Source organism: Zeus faber (genome assembly GCF_960531495.2).
Source record: "Zeus faber genome assembly, chromosome: 1".
NCBI classification, from domain to species: Eukaryota; Metazoa; Chordata; class Actinopteri; order Zeiformes; family Zeidae; genus Zeus; species Zeus faber.
Genome location: NC_137193.1, coordinates 39,967,580 through 39,989,784, shown reverse-complemented (window position 1 = coordinate 39,989,784; position 22,205 = coordinate 39,967,580). Strand labels below are relative to the sequence as shown.

General features: G+C 43.8%; 2 protein-coding genes across 5 annotated transcripts; one reads left to right on the top strand and one right to left on the bottom strand.

The window, feature by feature from the left end:
- Window positions 1-94: 94 nt before the first annotated feature.
- Window positions 95-8,627, bottom strand: ubxn6 (UBX domain protein 6). The gene is made up of 11 exons (XM_080004824.1): window positions 8,427-8,627; window positions 7,049-7,200; window positions 5,561-5,625; window positions 4,458-4,586; window positions 4,254-4,351; window positions 3,745-3,820; window positions 3,307-3,391; window positions 2,907-3,126; window positions 2,665-2,795; window positions 2,224-2,372; window positions 95-2,136 (listed from the first exon to the last, which is right to left on the bottom strand). Exons 1-11 carry the CDS (start codon window positions 8,507-8,509, stop codon window positions 2,011-2,013), a joined length of 1,314 nt encoding a protein of 437 aa, XP_079860950.1. The 5' UTR covers window positions 8,510-8,627; the 3' UTR covers window positions 95-2,010.
- On the top strand, window positions 7,991-21,670 carry uap1 (UDP-N-acetylglucosamine pyrophosphorylase 1). Of its 4 annotated transcripts, none has more exons than XM_080004792.1 (11): window positions 7,991-8,087; window positions 10,816-11,118; window positions 12,593-12,797; window positions 13,904-14,079; window positions 14,233-14,405; window positions 16,566-16,759; window positions 17,111-17,251; window positions 18,177-18,365; window positions 19,036-19,086; window positions 20,770-20,836; window positions 20,980-21,670. In XM_080004792.1, the coding sequence occupies exons 2-11, from the start codon at window positions 10,839-10,841 to the stop codon at window positions 21,070-21,072; spliced, it is 1,569 nt and encodes a 522-aa protein (XP_079860918.1). In that variant the 5' UTR covers window positions 7,991-8,087; window positions 10,816-10,838; the 3' UTR covers window positions 21,073-21,670. The 4 variants fall into 4 exon arrangements, with proteins under 4 accessions (XP_079860918.1, XP_079860917.1, XP_079860916.1 ...); XM_080004791.1 differs by lacking the exon at window positions 7,991-8,087 and adding an exon at window positions 9,646-9,776; XM_080004790.1 differs by lacking the exon at window positions 7,991-8,087 and adding an exon at window positions 9,658-9,776 and having other exon boundaries at window positions 10,811-11,118.
- The last annotated feature ends 535 nt before the right edge of the window (window positions 21,671-22,205 follow it).

The window sequence follows — 22,205 nt, the reverse complement described above, 5'->3', positions numbered from 1 at the left end:
GCTCTATAAAGTGTAGTGTCGCTCCCATGCGGCGGTTTTTACATCCAAAACAAAGTATTCCAGATGCAGTTTTAGGCCTAGGACCAAACTCCAGTTGGCCGTGACAATACAATAAAATCTTTTATTTGTATTTTTTACAGGCAGGTTAAAAAGCAATTAGACACAATTTGCAAGTACTGTACATCCTGAACAGAATTACACATCTTTGCCATGAAAGCCTACAGGCAGCCATAACAAGCTACGGAACACAGGAGTGTACTTGTTTTCTTGCTGCTCGAGTAATTGAGATTTACTTGTCCAGGCATTGTGCAAAAGAAATGCATTGAATATTAAGTTAAATTCAAGTTATTGTCCATATTGTGGCTTATAGATGCACACTGGTTCAATTAATGTAAATGCAACAAAAGATGATCCCATATGGCTACGCAGGGGCTGCATATTCATGTGAAACTCCTGGAATCCACTTTGGGAGGTCGTAGCAACCCCCATAGCTCAATTTAAAGAATTTATCAGTTTCATCTTTACAGACACCCTGCCTGCTGTACACCTTCACACAAACCTTATCGAGCGTATCAGTAAGGTTTGTCACTGCGGCGCACTTCCTGTTTAACTGATGACATGTCTCTTCAACAGCAACTTCTAGCATTATGGTCTAATGTGTGGAGCAAGGAAAATGGTACAGATACGACCTTTAATACCATGGGGAAGTGTAGAGTAATATCACCAGATAACAGAATGAACCAGTGCATTAACAAATGACAACGAATCTCCACCAATTCCCATTTTAAATAACTATTCTAATTCAGTTGTGCTGAAATTTAATTGGTTTTAACGCTCCATAAATTGTCGTCCACAAGTACAAGACCGATTTACGCACGACCACTATCGAAACAAAAGCACATGCTGACTTTCACCAGATTACTTGTGTGCTAAAGCGAAAAGGTCACACAAACCGTTTGCAGGAAGCCTGGATATCATTTTTATACGGTAGCTCAGCCATGCTTCCAGCCTGTGCAACATATTACTTAAAATGCCAATTAACACTGGAAAATATTGTAGTAAAATATGTAAAGAAAAAAAAAAAAAAAAGAGTAGCTTTGCCACAATGGTCCAAAGCAGCTGAAGACGAGCGAGAGTGAAAGCTGATGACCAGTCAGACCTTTATCTTTAATATAATGGTTTTCTGTTAAGATTTCTCCGCATGCTGAAGTTGTGTTGAAAATGTGACGTCCGTTTCTCCCCTGAAACTGTTTGAAGATGCTCAAGTTTGGATTTGACAGACGGGCGTCTACTTTAGTGCACAAGGACCAAAAGGACGTCAACTCAGACCCTTGAAGGAAAACTTGTCTTTTTTTTTTTAACCTTAATATTTGATCATTGGGAGTCGACTCCAGTGATTGGCATCAGAATCCTTTAAATTGATCCAGCGTTGGAGTCGTGATGGCCCCATTGGTATGTCGTCGTGCAGCTCTCAATATTCTCCCAATACTGGATCGTTTCACAAGTTTCTGATGCCAATCATTTAGTTTCCTCCCAATGATCGATCGTTTGCCTTTAACTCGGCCATGTCAAAACAAACTGAGCCACAATGGAAGAAGTGCCGATGGGGTTCCAAGCCGCTCCGTCCTGATATGACAGACCGACGTTCAGAGATGAAGTACGACTGCACAAAAACTAAACGGAATCATTCACTTCTCATTCTCTCCGGCGTCCTTGCAACGGGTCTGTGTGTTTGACAGGCCGTCGACATGTAACCTCCATCTTGGAACAACAAGCTAAGGACCAGGGACTCAGGAGACTAAAACAAAACAGAAAACATTTAATCAAATAAAGGGATTAAGGGATTCAGGGTTGACACCCCCCCCCAAATTTGTTTTCCTACATCACCGCTAGTGTCTGGTAAATTAGGGTGTGTGGTGACGGATCCAGTGTCCGGTGTTGGGGGAGGAGCTGCTTCCCCATGGTGCCGGGGGAGAGGGAGGGAGGGAGGAGCTGAGTGCCGTCGCCGCTTCAGCTCAGGGTCCTGATGGTCTCCAGGAGCTCAGCCTTCAGCAGCTCGGGGCTCTTCCCGCCCGCGGCCGCGATGTCCGCCTGAACGGCCGCGTCCCAGGAGAAGGTGAGCAGCGCCGCGGGAACCTGCAGAAACAACACCGTCACTTTGGACGAGTCGCTTTGACTTGACGGGTCCGGACGTCGGTGCGGTGGATTCTGGTTCCAACTCACCAGGCTACACTCTGTGAGGAGGGCTTCATCCGACTCCTTGAGCTTCTGTCCCCCGGGAGCAATGAGCTCGAAGGGCTGCCAGCCGTCCACCAGGGAATCCCGAACAAACTGGAAGAGGACGGGCAGCCGGTCCCAGGCGTAGAAGGTTCCTGACACACACACACGAAAAAATAATAAAGACCTCGCACAGACAATTGCATCCCACAATGCATTGTGATTGCATTGTCATCTGCCCCTCCACGTGGTGAGAGGAAGTGGTGCGACTACATGACGGTGTAGTGTCCGAGTAGACACCGTTCTTTTAACCCACAGACTAAATTACACCGGAGCATCGTACCGGCAAGCAGAACTCAGCTTGCGTCTCTCAGTTACGTTGCATCGCCGTGATTTTATTCTACTTCATAATCCAACATGTGGGTTGGTTGACGCTTGCATGCAGACCTTGCAGCAGGTTCCCGTCGGGCAGTCGGATCCTCAGCAGGGTGTAGTTGTACTTCCTCCGCTCCCTCTGCTCCTCCTTCTCCCTCATGGCCTTGGTGCGCAGCATGGAGCTCTTCTCCAACACATCACTCCTGGCAAACAGTCACAGCCCACAGGTTACTAGAGGGTCCATGAGTGGATTACCATAGAGCTCATTCCATCCATCCATCCATCCATCCATCCATCCACCCTCATGTCCGTACCGTTGCTGCTGCTCCCTCTTGAGCTCCTCCGGTGTCAGGTTGTAGAAGTCTGGGGGCAGTTCGAAGCGCGTGGCGTTGGTGGAGGGCACGAAGGCCTGCGGCTGCCGGTCCAGCTGGGCCCGGACCGGCTCCCCTCTCTGCAGCCGATCCCGCCGCTCCTTCAGCAGCTCCAGGGCCTCATCATCCTGCTCCGGCAACACCAGGAACTCCTCCTCCTCTTCTGGGATTCACAGGAGGACAGAGAGGCTTTGTTTAGTCGGGAACCAAGAGAGCCGAAGACAACTTGGGAACATAAAAATTAAGATGTTTATCGAATTCTCTACGAAGACCTACACAGGAAGCTGTAGCAGTGGTAGCACTGAGTTGTGTCCCGTGCTGGTGGTGCTTAGGCTGTGTTTACCTTGTCCCTCGACAGGAAGCATGACGCTGATGAAGCCCAGAGCCTGGAGGAACTCTCTGCTTCCCTCGATGCAGCGCAGCTTCTCCTGAGACCAGATCACAGCAGATGAGGATTTAATGAAGGAGACAATAGAAAAAGGGCACAAGGAAACAAACCGTCATGTGCGTCAACCATTCAGAGTCTTTATAGTAATATGATAATATGAAAACTCAAAGGGTTGAAAAAAATTAACTTCATCAATGTTATTGTCTCTCATGACTCAACAAGTTCACAATGATTTATACTGACTAAACAGACTTACGAAGGCCAGTTTTAAACAAACTGCGTCTTGTTTGGATTTTGTAGCAAAATTATAATAATGGATTATACTGGGTAGCAATAACTATGAAAACACGTTCTTTAAAGCTTGTGTCTTAATTTAATTAGAAAAGGCCACACCTGGAACACCTTGTTGCCCAGTTTAATCTTCCTGTATTTCTCGTCTGTTGGATTCTTACATATGTTATCAACGTACCTGTTAAAAAAAAAAAAAGGACAACATTTGAAAAAAATTATACTCTACATTTTCAGCTTCACAAAATATAATTGCAGCCCCTAAGAGACGGTTTTTAACCAGTGTCAATACAAGTTGCATGCATCTATATTGCAAACATAAGCAAATGATGCCATTGACGAGACAATTTGCAATTTTGATTGAATGATTCCACATATTCATCACTGGATTCCCTGCCAAACGTAGAGCGATTCACCCCTGGATGACAATACAAACACAGAGCCTGGCACATTACCAAAGTGCCCTACGTCCCTACAACCCAACCACCCGCGCCGGCAGAGAGCGAAGCAGCTCTTTTTGTCAAAAAGCCATCAGAGCTCATGGGAAACTGTTTTCAGGTTTTGGAAATGCCACCAAATCATCATCATCATCATCATCATCATCAGTGTCTTACTTGCTTATGATCTCCACGGCAGCCTTAACTTTCTCTTTGTCCTTGTTGAAGGTGTGAACCATCATGACCGAGGCCTCCACGGCGTCCTCCTCGAAACGCTGACGGGGACAAAAAGTCACAATGAGGAGTTTACAAATCATGGGCTCTTAATTCAGCAGCAGTTTGTAACACAGCTCCTCTTCCATCAATTGACAATATACCCACCATGAAAATGGCCTCCTTGATGTACACTTCTCTCTCACTCTTGGTCAGAGTGGCTCCAGTTAGTGGGCAGGTGAAAAACACACCTGACACTGAGAGACAGATGGGGTCCTTCTCGGGAACTCTAGATCCCTAGACAGGAAATAAGCGTTGACAAAAAAGAATGAACCTTTATCACCTTGATTATTTTGCTTCAGCGAGACAGTGATGCAGGTAAAGAGGGGTACGAGGACACTAAGGGTTGTTTTCCCCCCACTGCTAAAACTAAAGTGTGATGGTGCCTGGTAAATATAGAGAATGTGTTTGTCCTTCAGTCTCAATGAACCACAACATTTTAGAAAAATACAAGTTTTCCTAAATACAGCTTACACTCCTGGTGTCAAAAGTGTAAAAATCTAACATGGAAGAGGGTTCAGTCCCTCGTTGGTTCTCTGAATGATGTCAGAAACCTTTTTTGTGATTGAAAGATTTTTGGAAGAGACACTTCCAAGTTCTTGCAATTGGAAAAATTGCATCAAGGGTTGTTTTTAATTAATTGTATTTGTTAAGAAGAGGGACAATTCAAAATACTGTCAGCTTCATCCCTGCACGCTTTACGCCAATTTCAACCAGTAGATGGCGCTGTATCACACTTTCAAACTGTAACGCTGACATTAATATCACTAAGTTTAAGAATTTCTAAGACGTGTTAATTACACAGTTCGATAAAATGTCAATTGTAGATTAAATGGAAGATGGAATGGAAAATGAAACTGCCGGTTAAAGTCATACACCAGGGAAAAACACTTTTTGTGACTCAGTCGTAGAGCCCATAAGCCCTGCCAAAATTGTCCCAATTGTACCAAATTGGACACTGCATGTTCTTGGGTCCCCAGCAATACACCTGTCAAGTGTGAAGTCGATCGGATGAACGGTTGTCGAGATAATCAAAGGACATACACAGACAGATATTCCTTCCTTTATAGCTAGATGACAAGGATTGATTTGTTCCATCAGAGAACAGTCACACGTTTCCAATTAAAACCCTAAAAACATTCTAGTGTGCAGGACCTCTTTAATAACTTTGAAGTACATGGAGCTCCTGTTTCAGTCGCAGCACCACGTACCCCAGCAGTCACTGCATTTTCCTTCTCTGCCAGTGCAGCAGCTTCAGCCTCAAGCTCCCGCTTCACTAAAGAGAAACAAAAGAGAACCAGACATGAACCTTTTTACTTTCTAGCTACCAAAGCTATGTGGGACACATAGCTGAATCAAAGAGAAAAAAACAGAAAACAGTTCATGATTCTCAGGGCAAAGGGATAGTGAGTGTGTGTGTGTGTGTGTGTGTGTGTGTGTGTGTATATACACACACCGGCCACTTTATTAGGTACACCTGTTAAATTGCTTGTTAACACAAATAGCTAATCAGCCAATCACATGGCAGCAACACATTGCATTTAGGCATGTAGACATGGTGACGATGACTTGCTTAAGTTCAAACTGAGCATCAAAATGGGGAAGAAAGGGGATTTCAGTGACTTTGAACGTTGCATGGTTGTTGGTGCCAGAATCAGAGTGTTTCAGAAACTGCTGACCTACTGGGATTTTCACGCACAGCCATTTCTAGGGTTTACAGAGAAAAAAAGAAAATATCCAGTGACGGGCAGTTGTGTGGACGAAAATGCCTTGTTGATGTCAGAGGTTAGAGGAGAATGGGCAGACTGGTTCGAGACGACAGAAAAGCAACAGTAACTCAAAAAAACATTCATTACAACCAAGGTATGCAGAATACCATCTCTGAACGCACAACACATCGAACCTTGAAGCAGATGGGCTACAGCAGCAGAAGACCACACAGGGTGCCACTCCTGTCAGCTAAGAACAGGAAACTGAGGCTACAATTGGCACAGGCTCACCAAAAATGGACAATAGAAGACTGGAAAAACGTTGCCTGGTCTGATGAGTCTCGATTTCAGCTGCAGCATTCAGATGGTAGGGTCAGAATTTGGCGTAAACAACATGAAAGCATGGATCCATCCTGCCTTGTATCAACGGTTCAGGCTGGTGGTGGTGGTGTAATGGTGTGGGGGATATTTTCTTGGCACACTTTGGGCCCCTTAGTACCAATTGAGCATCGTTTAAACACCACCAAACACAGTATTGTTACTGACCATGTCCATCCCTTTATGAGCACAGTGTACCCATCTTCTGATGGCTACTTCCAGCAGGATAATGCACCATGTCACAAAGCTCAAATCATCATCAATGAGTTCACTGTACTCCAATGGCCTCCACAGTCACCAGATCTCAATCCAATACAGCACCTTTGGGATGTGGTGGAACGGGAGATTCGCATCATGGATGTGCAGCCGACAAATCTACAGCAACTGCGTGACGCTATCATGTCAATATGGACCAAAATCTGTGAGGAATGTTTTCAACACCTTGTTGAATCTATGCCACGAAGAATTAAGGCAGTTCTGAAGGCAAAAGGAGGTCCAACCCGGTACTAGCAAGGTGTTCCTAATAAAGTGGCCGGTGAGTATGTATCTGCATATTGCAACCGTTGCACCATTTAGACAGAACAGGGAACCCTGTCAGTGGAGGTATCTTACCCTGGTTCCTGATGGCATCGTGTGAGGTGTGGACCTTTGGCCGTTGATGCTGCTCCACTCTGGCCAGCGCCGCAGCGCCAGCTCTCTGGGCCCCCTCAGTGGCCACGTGGCGAGGCTTGGAGCTGGCACTGCTTTGCACTGCTTTGGGTTTGCTGAGGAGATATTGTTTGCAAATCCAGAGCAAGTTAACAGGCTATCGATAATTGTCTTGTCCAATTAACCCTGAATCCTTACGTCATCCCAAAGCTCCCTCAGTCAGGCTGAGCCTAAAATACCAGCACACCAAGTGTCACCTGACTTGAATCAAGCAAGACATCATGAGTCATCCGACAAGATTTGTTAACAAGTAAGAATAACCGCACAGAGATTATGGTAATGTTTCCACGAGATTAATGGTAGAATCACATTTATCCGGAGGGTGAGCTGCAATATCTAGGAATTAATACTCAACAACAACAGATCACAAAACCCCTGATCGTTTTTCGTCGTTTTGAGTCGCGGATCGAGTCACTTCTCGGATCACCAAAAAAAAAAAAAAGACAAAGGGGGGGAGACAAATATAACTTGGCTCTCCATTTATTCTGTAAAACACTTAATGCAAGGAACTTGAGCCCATGGTCTTAAATGAAAACAACATTCAAGATATCCAATGTTTCAATAAAATCTTAATATACATATATATATTATTAAAGTGCAATACAAGGCACGCACGATACCTTCAGAATAAAGCGAGTTACAGTTGATTTCGTAGATAATTCTGCATTCCTCAATACACATTGTATGTTGGTACGTTGTTTACTAGCGGATCTTGACCGCTCTAATATGGCGGACGAGCAGACGCAAAGCGGCGCTATTTGCCTCCCGACGTGTCGTAAAGTAGCAGCGACATAGCGTGACGTTCCGTGAACAAATCACTGTGCTTCAGAGTTAAACACAGGACACACACGTCATGTCTCTTCTTTTCACTGCGACTCTGCGTCGAGATTTACGGAATTATCACGTAAAAAAAGTGACAGTAAGACTACATTTCACGATGACGGTGATTATATTTTACTTTTTCTACAATAATAAATTGAAAGAAGTGTAATGACCCCGCATTGCCGAAAGTATGAGAAATAAAATATATAATGAAATACGCCGAGGAAATGAAACAACTAAAAAAGTATATAACAAACAATTGAAATCAGAATAACTTAAAAAGAAAATAAATTAAATATTACATTGAAATATATATTCCTCTGCATGGGGGGGGGGGTATCAGTGGTGAACAGCTCATTGGATAAATGAACCTTTAAATCGCCAGAAAAGGTATAAGTAGGTTAACTGTCTACCAACGGTAGCAGTGCGCGGTAGACGTCTCAAAGAGCTCGCTGCTTGCCTGCCATCGTCCGTGAGCTTCTTTCCCGGCCCCGCGGATTTGAATTTGATGTCCTTCTTAATGTCGTCGAGGAACTTCTTCATTTTACCCGAGGCCCCCCGGAACGGGAGGAGATCCTCCGACCGAACGCGCAAGCCTGCTGGGCCCCAACCACAACACAGCGGACGGGGAGTTCTCCTTCCGGTGGAGACAGGCGGCACACTCGCCCCCTCCCGGTCACCGTGGGAGCTGCGCACGAAGAGGCGAAGCTCGTCCTGCGAGTCACGTCGGGGGTGTTACGCGTTGCGGCGCGCTTCCGCGAGTTGTGACGTCACAGAGAACGCGGTTCCTTTCCCCTGCGCATCCCTAGGAGGCTGTGGAATCACTTTTACGACCGGCCTCTGCAGATGCGTGACGAGCTTGGGACCATGCAACAAATCCATTAAGCGTAATAATAATTATACACGAAATACTAAAATAGAAGCATATCAATCACGTCGTGCTTGCCCCGTGGAGCTTCCGCCGCGTTGTACGTGGCTGCTGGAATTGAAAAAGGGGAAAAGAAGAAGAAGAAGAAGAAGAAGAAGAAGGATGATTTGGGCTGTGTGCGTGGTGACGTTCAACGCTGCATACCACTGGAGCTGGAACTCGGAAAAAAAAATCCGACCTTCCGCTGGGACGAGGGCGAAGGAAGGGCCGTTTTCAGTTCCGAGTTCCAAGTCGGAATTCCGCGAGCTTCGTGTATTTGAAAGCGCGTCCGGAATTCACAAGCCTGACAAGCAAAGATTAAAAAAATAAATAAAGGACCGCGTTGGCTTTGCGTTCACCGTAACTATGTAAATCGGGGCGGGGATCTCTTTGCGTAGTGACGTGTCATGCTGCGTTCCACTAAAATTGGAGCTCGGAAAAATCGCCCCTCCTTCTGGTAAAAGTGCAATGGAACGGCCGGAGTGCCATATCGGAGTTTCGGGTCAGGTTGCGATAACAGACAAGACATCCTGGAAACACGACACACGTCATTAAAACTGAAAAAAAAAAAAGTTATCTTAGCATGAGATTTAATCATCGCGATGCCGCTTTTAGTACACAGGCTTGTCAAATCGACTAAAATGTATTGTAGGCTTCCATGTGTTCTCGGAAAGAGGTGAAGGAATCCATTACGGTCTGTGGCGGGGAACACCGCGGAGTTCCGAGGTTAAGGGAACGCGGCCGCGGTCCCCATCCAGGGCTGCCACGTCAAGCGTGGCGTTATCGGGAGGTGTGGGCCTGGGAGGCGGCGGGCGGGGCGGAGCTTCCGCGTCCGGTACCAGAAGCCGAACAAAACTGGTCGGAGGCGTTTGCGCCCTGAAGCCGGAGCGCCGACGCTACGAGGTAAGAGCTGATCCGCCTCAATATCCGAAGAAAGCGGTGAAATAGTCCCCCGCAGCTGGACGCTGCAGATAGCCGCGGTCCACGAGTTACACCGGGGCTATAATGACGGGTGTGTTCAAGTTCAGCTCATTCATGGACAGTCGAGCGTCAACCTTTCGTGCTCCAAAAAACAAAGTTGCGCCTTTTAGAGCAATTTATAGACCATGCATGCACACCTTCGTATTTCACCAAATATCTTCATCCACTTGTAACAGTTTGAAATGAGCAAATACGTTCTCGCTCATTATTTTCTACGCGTTTATATTATTCACTGCTCCTTCACATCCCTATGGTTGTTATTGCTGTTGAATTACTTCAACAACCACTCTCTATCCACTTCGCGTGTAATTGGTTCGTTTTCTTTTTAGCTGTCTTTTTTTGTCAAGCACTTTCACTTGGATTTCATGGAAGACAAATACTATATGAACAACATTTATTGTTATTGTTATTATTATCTTCACTAACTACCAAAATGGAGAAATGTAATATTCAGGATAATTTAAGGAAACCTTTGATTGAGACAGCAAGGGGATTGCAGTAGGGACACAGTAGTCACATTTTATGATTTCGTTATGGTATTTTATACACATGTCCGCTGTCAATACAAGAGTTTGAGGTTTGTGTTGCATTGTATCTGGATCAAGCTCAGTCCTTCCTCTCTGAATCCTGAGGCTGTGCTTTGGTTATCAGGAGGCTTCTTACCACTGTGGTACATTTAATTTCAGATGTAGTACGAATCATCTCATCTACGTGATATAAATCTGTATCATCAGAGCACGATGAGTCTTTTAATTCACATCCTTGTAAAACGAGTCAATCCTCTTCTGGCTGCAGGTGATCAGTCTTCAAATAGAGCAATTTGTTTCCGTTTCAAGGGTTGGAACAATTGAGCCGAATGTTTTGGATGTGTATGCAATGTGTCATGCTAGGGAGCCGTGCTTGGCTCATTTCACATCCTTATTCATTTTGTGCGTTTGTGCGTCTCGCCCTGACAGAGCAGACTGGAAGCCCAGCAGAGTGATCATGGACCTCAGCAGCAGCGTCGCCAGGACCGTATCGGAAGCCGGCCAGTCCCACCTCCTGCAGTTCTGGAGTGAGCTGACCCCTGAGGAGCAGGCCGCCATGACGCGCGACCTTGAGGCCATGAACTTTAGGGAGATCAATGGATTCTTCAAGAGTGCCATGGAGACATCCAGTGGCAGCAAGCAGGAGAAGATGGACGCCCGCATGGAGCCTGTTCCCAGGGACGTGCTGGGCAGCGTGACCCGGGACAGAGACAGCGTCAGGGACTGGGAGGCGGAAGGTTTGTGAGCGCCAGCGTCAACCCCATCGCCAGTGACATTCAAGTTTGAGCTGTTTTATGAGAAGTATACCAGTTGCAATAAGGAACACAGCACAAACATTTTGGGGCAATATAAGTTTTTATTGTAGTTATATTTTATGTAGCAAGGAGGAATATGTGGGGCACCTGCCTTTTTACTGCAAATCCAATATCCTCCAGTCCCGACATGCTGAATGCCACATCCAGCAAGAGACAGCCCATAGGTTGGAGGAGAGAGGGAAATAAACTAGGAACTCAAGAGTGGGTTATCTAATTTCCTGACAACTTATGGTGAGTGTCTTGAGTCAGTTATGTAGAAAAAATATTGATATTTTTACACAGATTATTTACAAGAAAGTGATGATAACAACCAGACATAGTTACTGTAGGCAATTAACAACATCTATTTAACAAAGACTTAAACACTATTTAGGTTGTTGAAAACCCAAAGGATTGAGCAAAACTTACTGATAGAATACTGATAGTTGTCACATACGGTTCAAAAAACGACAAACCGTTCCCTATTCCAGCCTTCTGCGTAGATTTGCTTTACTTGAAAAAGTGAATGGTTGTTACCAAATTGATTTTGCGTAATCTCCCCAATGCAGAGGGGGCCCTGGCTTTAAAAAAAAACAACTCTTAAGAGATGGATGACGACAGTGTGAGTGGAAAGCATCTGGTTCTGGTTTGGCTTTGACGTAAATGGGGGATTGCTTGACCCTGAGGTCACTCAGGTGTGTGTGTGTGTGTGTGTGTGTGTGTGTGTGTGTGTGTGTGTGTGTGTGTGTGTGTGTGTGTGTGTGTGTGTGTGTGTGTGTGTGTGTGTGTGTGTGTGATGGTTGCAGCAGTCAAAGTCTAGCAGACCCACCTTGTGACACGCTCGGCGTCGCTACGTGCTCGCAGGGAAAACATCACACATTGAGTCATGTATCAGCAGTTTATGTTGGATAAACCACGGTGAAAACAAACTGTATGATTAGAGCAATTTGGTTTCACTTAAGTAAGCCCCTGTAAGTTGTGCTGTATTTATCACGTTGCATTGCTAAAGTCCCTCCGCAGGAGTCATAAAATATTTTGGGATGGGCCAATAATTGTATGTTTTATTAATATTTGTTCCTAGATATATATTAATTTATCTTGGGTGTTATCCTGAGGCAGTACGATTGCACTATGCTCCTCATAAAGGATTAGATAATGTGCCAACACATTTATCGTATATCTGATCTCATCTTGAGAATTAGACTTTATAGACTTTATCAGCCTAGTTGCATCAATTCTTGTACAATCAAATGTGTGATGCCAGATTTGGATAACTACAGCATCTGTGAGACCAACATGAAACATTTCCACTGTAGACTTTGAACCAGTGATGGAAAGTAACAAAGTACAAAGACTATATACATCATTTTTATAAATATATAACCCACTGCCTCTGTTTGTTGTTCTCCCTGTCCAGGTCTCCAGTGCATCTCTGAGAGTAAGGTGTCTGTGCTGCTGCTGGCCGGGGGCCAGGGGACCCGGCTGGGGGTCTCGTACCCTAAAGGCATGTATGACGTGGGGCTGCCCTCCCACAAAACCCTCTTCCAGATCCAGGCCGAACGCATCGTGAAGCTGCAACGTCTGGCCGAGGAGAAACACAAGCGCAAGTGCTGCATCCCCTGGTTAGCCGTCCTCTCTTCATATGCTCATAAGTTTATTTAGGGATGTACAGAAAGTATTCTTGTCATAAACTAATACCTAATACCTAATAATCATTAGCGTGGGCTCATTGGAACATAATGATTGAGATATAATATTTTTTTCTGCTTTTCAGACACGTCTGACATGCTTCTGTGGCAATATATCAGGACTCTTTATTATTGATCTTGCTATCATATTTTGGTATTTATTCTCCAATACCATTGTCCATTTTAGTCTGATATATTTTCTTATAAACTTAAGTATGATAAGATCTATGCTCAAAACCAGTATTTGTCGACTATTTGTTTTTCATTTGCTTGGGTGACGTGAAGTAATGCATCGCAGTTTGACTCATTTTAATGAGCCTCGTCCGTGTGATTATTGAGTGGTTCAAAACACACTCGGGATTTTTCAGTCAAGGAAGTCTTTCGTCCGGAAGAGGATTAAAATTCCCTTTGTCTTAGATCCAAGAGATAATTTGGACTTTTTTTTTTTGTAAGCTGCTACCGGATTGTTAGTGCATATTATGTCAGTGGAAATAAGTATGGGATTAGTGTATAGTTTCATTGTCCGTTAATGACTTTGACTTTAAGGTCACCTCCAGTATTTATTTTTTTATTTTTTTTACAATTTGAGTTATGTAAATGTTTTTATTGTGCTCCCTACTCTAATACATGGATTACACAGTCATACTGCCATACATTTTGACAAATAACTGGTTAGCAGCAAATGCTTGACATTTCAGGCTCTTGCTGAAAGGCAGTTGTACTTGGCAAACTGTGATGTATGATTCATCAGGCCCACTGACCATGACATCAAACCTTTTTTTCCTCTTTGAGCCTCTGATGTTAGTCCGGTGTTGGGTGGTGGTGGGAGTTGGCTTAGTTTATCTCTGATTGCCATGGTGTTGCTGATGCGATGACATTCAAATTCCAAGCCACACCTCATAACTCTGTTTTCCATTATGGAGAAACCTCCTGTGACAAAGCAGGAAGTGAAATTCTCTGGCCCTCGCCAATGTCAACTTAATTTTTTTCTGACTTACTTTGCATATGTCATTTATATCTTCATCTTCAACCCTCCTTAGGTACATAATGACAAGTGGCAGGACCATGGACTCCACCAAAGACTTCTTCGCGTGCCACAACTATTTTGGCTTGAGCAAGAACAACGTGGTCTTCTTCCAGCAGGGAATGCTGCCAGCCATGGACTACAGCGGCAAGATCATCCTGGAGGGCAAGGGCAAGATCTCCATGGCGCCTGGTGAGTTCACCTAAAGCCAACCTCCTTCTCTATCCTGGAGTTTGGTATGGTTTGTGAGAAGTGTGTGTGTGTGTGTGTGTGTGTGTGTGTGTGTGTGTGTGTGTGTGTGTGTGTGTGTGTGTGTGTGTGTGTGTGTGTGTGTGTGTGTGTCAGATGGAAATGGCGGCCTGTACCGAGCACTGGGGAACCAGGGCATCGTCGAGGACATGGAGCAGCGCGGGGTGGAGTTCATCCACATCTACTGTGTGGACAACATCCTGGTGAAAGTGGCCGACCCGGCATTTGTCGGGTTCTGTGTGCAGAAGGGAGCGGACTGTGGGGCAAAGGTGAGACCAATACACACACACACACATCTCTTCATTTCCCCCTGTCTCAACCGTGGCGTGTACAAGACCTTGAAATAAAAAGGTTCAAAGAATTCAATGTGACCTGTTACATCACACAGTTGAATTCTAGGAGTTCCTGAGGAGTGATCTGGTGCCTCGTGTCCTGGGTGTGCAGGAAATAATGTGTTTTTATTAACAGGTGTGGTCCGTTTGCAGTTCAAGCTTTAGAAATGACACTTCACAGGCAACTGCATTTCCTGGAGATCACCACCAGGTGGTACAAAAGATCACATTGTGTTCCATCCCATACCCAGCTTCCAGTGAACCAAACTCTTATTTTCCTCCCGGAATTCAGGAAATTCACTTTGCCTCTCGAGGAAATTTGGTAACCCCCATCTGAAAGTAGAACTTGTATTTCATTATTGACATCTTCACTCTGACCTATTTAACTCGCTCCTTCCCATTTTGTCTTGTGCTATCCTGGATGTTTTTATTCAGATTCAAAGATGGACCGAAAAATAGTTCTGAAAACAGTGTGCTGTTACTTGAGGAGCCGAAAAGATCTACAGGCTTCGATGGTTGAAAAGGAGGCAAATAAATTCCCCTAATTACACATCTTGCGACAAGGCAGATATTTATCTAACAATCAACTTATTTTTTTCTGTTTTTATCTTTATTTTTTCCCACGTCTTCTGCTGCATTACAGCAAAAATGCATATATTGATTTTAGGAATCTGGAGTTGCACTACAGATAGATTTGCATTGTCCTAACGTTAAACTATTGTCAATTTGTGATACACAACGGTCTCAATTAAAGTCTCGATTAATGATCGATAATGAAGGTCTGCGCCAATCAATGATGAACCTCAGCTGCATTCTGTGACACCCCACTTTTCATGTATAAGCATATGTTCTGTTATATAAGAACAGAACTTATTAAGTAACATTTTAGATAGTATATGTAAGATAGCAATATCTTGTTCGTAAGATAACATACGCTAAGATAAGATAACACTTTATTGATCCCAGGTGGAAATTCAGGTGAACCAGTGGTTCTCAACCGTTCTGGCTTCAGGATCCATTCCAGATTTGTCCTCAGTCATCAAGCCACCACCCAAATTTGACATTTAACTATTCAAATTGATTTCACAAAACGAATGGTGCAGTAATCCACAATGCTTCTGTGCACTGTTTTCTTTGTAATAAGCAATAAAAGCACAGCACTGAAAAATTTGGTACACTTCAAAAAATAATAAATATGGGTCGATTTCTTTTTATTTAATTTTTTTTTAAAGTGGACATATACACCTGCAGTCCGTTTGACACAGACCCTGTTTGGATCGGAACCCGTCAGTTCAGAACCAGCTCTGAAATCCAGTTTGGTAAACATTCCTGAGCTCCAGCGCCCACTTTGGGTTCTTGCGGTGGAATCAGGGTACAATGCGATCCAAGGGAATCGGAGACCCTCCCTCCGCTGAAATCACTGCACCCTGCAGCCATGTGGCTTTCTGACCACAGCCCGTGCCCCCATACCAACCACCACCACCACTGTTCCCCTCATGCACCAACCCCTTCATCAGGGCTCCACTCTGTCATTAGGCACTAACAGATGGGGGAGATGGTTTCTTTTTCTGCCATTTAATTTAGTGCAGGGCGGTGGAAGCGTAGAACGCAAAGTGTTTTGTGTCGGCTTTTAACACAGTTGGTAAACGTCATCTGTTTCTAGGTTTCTATATTTATTCTGTATAGAGCACTGGCTGTCTGGAAATGTTATCAAGAAAAATAACTAATCGCAATCTAACTCTGTGACTCTGATGTTCGTCGCCCTAATCGAAGCCTCTGTTAAATGACAGAAGGAACAGTGGAACCTCATTTATCTGAACCGTCAAGAATAACCATTGTTTACTCACAGTACGATTACTAAAAAAAAAATGTCTTCATACAGTAACCCTACATTTGCCAGATTTGAATTGCAGCCTGTTGGATCAACGCTTCAGGTCTACTGAACAAAACCATAATGATTTCAACTTGGTCATGAACAGTGACAGGCAGCATGCTTGGGATGAACTAGCCGAGCTCAAAAACTGGAGTTTCCTTTTTAGCTATCTGTTCACTAACCTACATTCTTGGAACTGACCTAGTCCCTTTGGTTTTTTCCAGGTCGTGGAGAAGACCAACCCCACCGAGGCGGTGGGTGTGGTGAGCAAGGTGGACGGCCGCTACCAGGTGGTGGAGTACAGCGAGATCACCCTGGCAACCGCTGAGAAGCGCAGCGCCGACGGCAGGCTGATGTTCAACGCAGGGAATGTGGCCAATCACTTCTTCTCCCTCTCCTTCCTCAGAGACGTCGTGCAGTAAGTAAAACATCCAAGTCGACTCGTTGGTCAGTGGTCTGAAAACGAAACATGTCAATTAAAAATAATAATAATAATAATAATAATGAATTCTATTTATAAAGCACTTTTCTCAGAGCTCTGTGCAATCAAATAAAAAGAAATAAATCTAACGTATAAAGGATAACCCTCATCCCTCCAGTCAGAATAAAGTTCCACATTTCAGCCTCTCAGACACACTTTTCTCTCGTTAATTTTTTGTGGGTGGAGTAAGTGTAGAAACTCTTCGTAATCCGTTATAACTGTGTGTCTCTGTCTGCCTATCTCTCTCCCTTCCCTTCCCCTTTCTCTCTCTCTCCCTTGCACTCTCAGGACATTCGAACCCCAGCTGCAGCACCATGTGGCCCAAAAGAAGATTCCATACGTGGACGCGCAGGGCCGGCTAATCAAACCAGACAAACCCAACGGGATTAAAATGGAAAAGTTTGTCTTCGACATCTTCCAGTTTGCCAAGTGAGTTTCAGGGCTTTTCCATTCCCTATTCCAGACTTTTTGGACAGTTTTCCCAACCGGGCCCAGCCATTCCTGGGTCTATGGGGCCAGTCCAGTCCAGTCCTGCCCTGCCCTGCGCTGAGCTCTGTAGCGGGATAAAGGTTCATTCCACCATGATGCCAGTGGTCAGACCTGCTGCTAATAATAGAACTCAACATTAAATGAAAAGACTTCTGTCCACACTGATGAATAATTTAGGATTTGGGTTTAAATTTATTATCATGCAAACATATTGTGCTATGTCAAAGTGGTAATCCGTAATATTATTTAGTTAAAAGAAAATCCCATATTTTATACTTAATTTTGCTGCCACTTTATCAGAGATGGTCATTGAATATATTTGTGTTATGCATTTTGCTCCTCTATATGCGGTTTGCATTGTTGGTGGCAGGGTCTGCCGTGCAAAATGTGAAAGGCAGCCACGGTGAATCTGATAAAGAAGCGTGGTTGGCATATTGTAGCTTGAACACATATTGATTCCGAAGAGACAAATAGATGAACTCCAAATAAATGAACAAAGCAGTGAATAAATCAATTGCCGAAAATAATAACAATCAACAGTTATCTCATGGGCATTGAAGGTGATCATTTCAGTATTTGTATCAGTATTTGGTATCAGAAAAAGGAGTGATTTCTTAGTCCTTACCAGTCAGTCCATTGAAAAATGGTATCAGTGCATACTGAGTATCAGAGTGTCATTCCTCAAAATATTTCCTTAAAAAGTCTCACCTTGAATTCCGTTTTACAAATATTAGGCCTTCTCATTTCTTATAAAACCCTAAAGCCTTCCAATGAACCTAATAATGATGATTTGTCTGAAAAGTCTTAAATTTAGCCAAAGAAAAAGTCTTAAAGGGGTCTTAATTCATTGCATTTCACCAAACAGGAAGTTCGTGGTGTACGAGGTCCTGCGGGAGGACGAGTTCTCGCCGCTTAAGAACGCCGACAGCCAGGACGGGAAGGACACGCCCACCACGGCACGCCACGCCCTCATGTCTCTGCACCACCGCTGGGTGCTTACCGCAGGGGGGCACTTCATTGACGAGAACGGCACACGGGTCCCAGCCATACCCAGGTGAAAGCACGTCACCAAAATAAAGATGAAAAAGAAAATGAAACAAAATATATTTGAACAAAGCTCTAAACAGAAAGTGAAGCGGGAGTAGTACTGTGCTAACTGGTATAGAGGTAGAGAGAGTTGTCTAGTAATCAGAAGATTGCTGGTTCGATCCCCGGCCACTGCTCCTAGATATGTCAGATGTTGGGATGGGTCAAATGCAGGGAACTCATTTCCCCTAGAGGGATTAATACAAAAAATAAAAAAGGCATTATATGTGGTTCATGTACATAAGCCAGAAGAAGTTCAAGACTGTTGATTGACATTGGAAATCAACCAGGAATTTAAAGGAAATCTTTAGAGCTATTTTTTGAACTAAACCAGAGTTTTCAGTCATTTTAACATTGAATAATTGTAACAATATTATTATGGGATACAATGGAATAGAATGGAATGGAACAGATAGAATGGAATAGAAAAGTGTGTGTGTGTGTGTGTGTGTTTGTGTGTGTGTGTGTGTGTGTGTGTGTGTGTGTGTGTGTGTGTGTGTGTGTGTGTGTGTGTGTGTGTGTGTGTGTGTGTGTGTGTGTGTGTGTGTGTGTGTGTGTGAGATATTAGTTGAACCTGTTGGTATTTTAGTAGTGTGGACCGGGCCACGCTAACGTTGCAGCCTTCTCTCTCTGTGTAGTGTTTCCAGAAGTGCAGCGGCAGACAGGGTCTCAGACGCTGCTCACACAAAGTAACTATCTCTGGTCCTGAGTGCATGGTGCTAATGGGGCTCCGGGGGGTTTCGCTATCTTATCTGTCGCTCCCGTGTCTCATCCGTGTCTCCGCTGATCCTCACCGGCCATTTCCTTGCTCTTCGTTTTGTACGTAAAATCAAAGGAAAGGCCGCGGCGGGTCCCCAGGGCTTCAGACGGTGGCGAGACACCACAAGCGTCCGATGTTTGATTGTGACCCGACGGCCAAATGGTTTTCCCTCCTCAGTTGCTACTACTAATCAGAATGTGTTGCATGCTAGGTAAAGGGGCGTCAGACCCCCCTCCCCCCCACTCCATTTTGATGACTAGTGAGTAGGGATGACGCCTCTTGATCATTTACTCTGTCGAATGGTGGCGAATGCCAGCCAAATAACTCTTTCACCTTTTTACAGATTGGTTTCTTGCTTCACGTTTTTTTTTTTTTTTTTTTTTTTTTTTTTTAAATCTGTTTACTTAAATTCACAGAGAACCGTCTTTGGAATCGTTCTGTATGAAGTCTGTGTTCCAATAACATTCATGGATGTCATGAATGTTATTCAGGGTCTGCAGCCTCTAGATGCAGCAATGTTGAGTTCCACTTTCTCAATGCCTTCACCTTTCCACTCACCGTCAACTACAGACTGCCAAACTTTTTACCAAGTGATGCATCTGAAGAGTCAATGGTCAACCAGTTTCTAGAGGGGGAAAAAGCCATGTGGCGGTAAAATAGGGGACTTAATGCAGATTAATAAAGAGATAAAATAGGAGTTTTTATAACACTGATTTAAAATGTTTAATTTCACCCCGTTGTTTAGCATCATTGGTACTACCATTTGTGAAAAGGAAATATATCTTCAATTGGATTTTCTTATGAATTAACTTAGTTAGAAAATATCAAAAATATGGACTTTTTAATGAGCCAATTTAACCCAAAAACATGAAAATATCATCATATGTCCTTTGACTTAGATATGACCCAAAATACAGGAATATAAGAGATTGGGAAATGTTTTTTATTGTTCTATAAATTCAGTTTCTATAATACAGTTACAGTAAGTACAGTTCTATAAAACCTACATTATCTCCATTTTAAGCTATATACAATCTATTTTCATACCATCTTTAAGGTTTTTCATTCACCTTAAGTTTGCAGCAGAGCATCAAATTATGATCAAATTATTGTTATATTTCCAGATTTTTTTCCCCCAGGTTTTTCAATCTCCCTTCAAATTTTCTTCGCAGTGAGATCTCATGACCCCCAATGCCTGGCTCATTTTTAGATCATTAAGGCTCATAAAGATTGCATTTTTGGTCCATTTTCCACTTTCCTAATTCCTAAAATAACCAATTTGATATATATTTTCTTGGTAAAAACTGGTAAAAATGTATTTCGAGGGGGGGGGCGTTGCCTCACTTCCCATTAAGCCTTTTAGTCTGACCTGAGTGAAGTTGGTGCCGCGTTACTTTGCATCCTCCTGTTTTCCTCCTCGTCCTGTGTGGGAACCTTAAGGCTCTGATCAGAGGAACAGCTGCTTCTCTTGACTCTTCTCCCTCCTACTCTCTCTCCATCAGAGACGATTACTCTGTCTCAGACTCAGACTTCTGTCTTCCGTCTTCTTCTCCGCCTCCTTCTCATGTCTTTTTTAATTTATTTTTTCATCCTCATCTCTCTTTCCGCTCAGCCTGAAGGATGGAACAGACCTGCCCATCAAATGTGAGATCTCCCCGCTGGTGTCCTACGGCGGAGAGGTAACACTCCTTTGTCTTTCTTTTCTAGATATCCTTTCTTTTATCCTCTTATAAACACACACACACAATATATATACACAATAATAATCCTAACGTCTCAGTGTTTTTGTTCATTTTTATTATTGTTTTTTTGTTGTCCCTAGGGTCTGGAAGCTCTGGTGGCGGGACAAGAGTTCTGTCCAACTCTGGTTATCGACGAGAAAGGAGTGCATGAGCTGGTGAAGAATGGAGTCTAGGGAGGTGGGAAGAGAGAGAGATAAATAGAGAGAGAGGGGGGCGGGGGGACTGAGGGGCAGGGAGAGAGAGACAGACAGCCAAAGATCAATCGACCTTTTGTCTCGTCTCTCCTTCGTGGAGAAACTGTGATGTCATCGCCGTGCAATAACAGCAGTCTGCAGTTTTTGGGGATTCTTTTTTTTTTTTTTTCCTGTTTGCCTTGTGTGTTTTTCGTTAAGGAGCACTTGAGCGCAACACAAGCTAGAAGATGAAGTCTCTGTTGTACTGACTGGATGCGGTGACCATCAGACGGAGCTATTTATTTCTATTTTTATATGGGTTGATGTATTTTTTTTCTAGGTGGGAAAGGGCCATCTACTCATTTTAGCGGGCGATTTATTCTGTATTTATCTGCGCTGTAGGTACAACGTGGGATTGAGATGAAATTGGACTGGGATGCAATGACATGTAATGAAGATACATGCAAGTCCGGGGGGTATTTATGCAATCTGCTTCTCTTCTGCTTGTAATCAGATGAAATGGGGAACCTTGTTGAGCTTCAAGAGAGATCTTGATTTTATTTTATTTTCTATCTTTTATTAAAGAAATTTCCTATTTGGAAAAGTGTCCGTTTGTGTCACCTGTGAAGCTCTGGTTGCTGTAAATATCTGCTGGAATGCAAAAATGGAATTCACACACTTCTACAATAACGTTATTTCCCTCTTTGAATGGTGTTAGAATTTTGTTTTGACAAATTTCGGTACTGTGTGCGCGTGTGCGCTGGTTCGTGCCTGAGCGGCGTGTTTTTTGCATTAGGCTTGTGAGTGGCTTGAATCAGAGTTTCCAGCACATGGTTTATGTTAAAGATGGGCCAGAGCATGCTACACTCCTGCTTCGTGGCTCCTCTCTGTCTTCTCCCACTCCACGCTCTGTCTCACTCCCCAAACTCCATCTTAAAGGAACCCCACAGGCTGTCTAGTCAAACAAAATGTTGGGTACAGAACTTTTTGGGGTTCCGGATATGAACAGTATATAGTGCAAAAGGATGGATTGATAGATATATAGATACTTTATTCATTTCCGGAGGGAAATTTCAGTGTCGTAACAACTCACATCAAAATAGGCAAAAATAATAAGGCGATAGAATAAAACA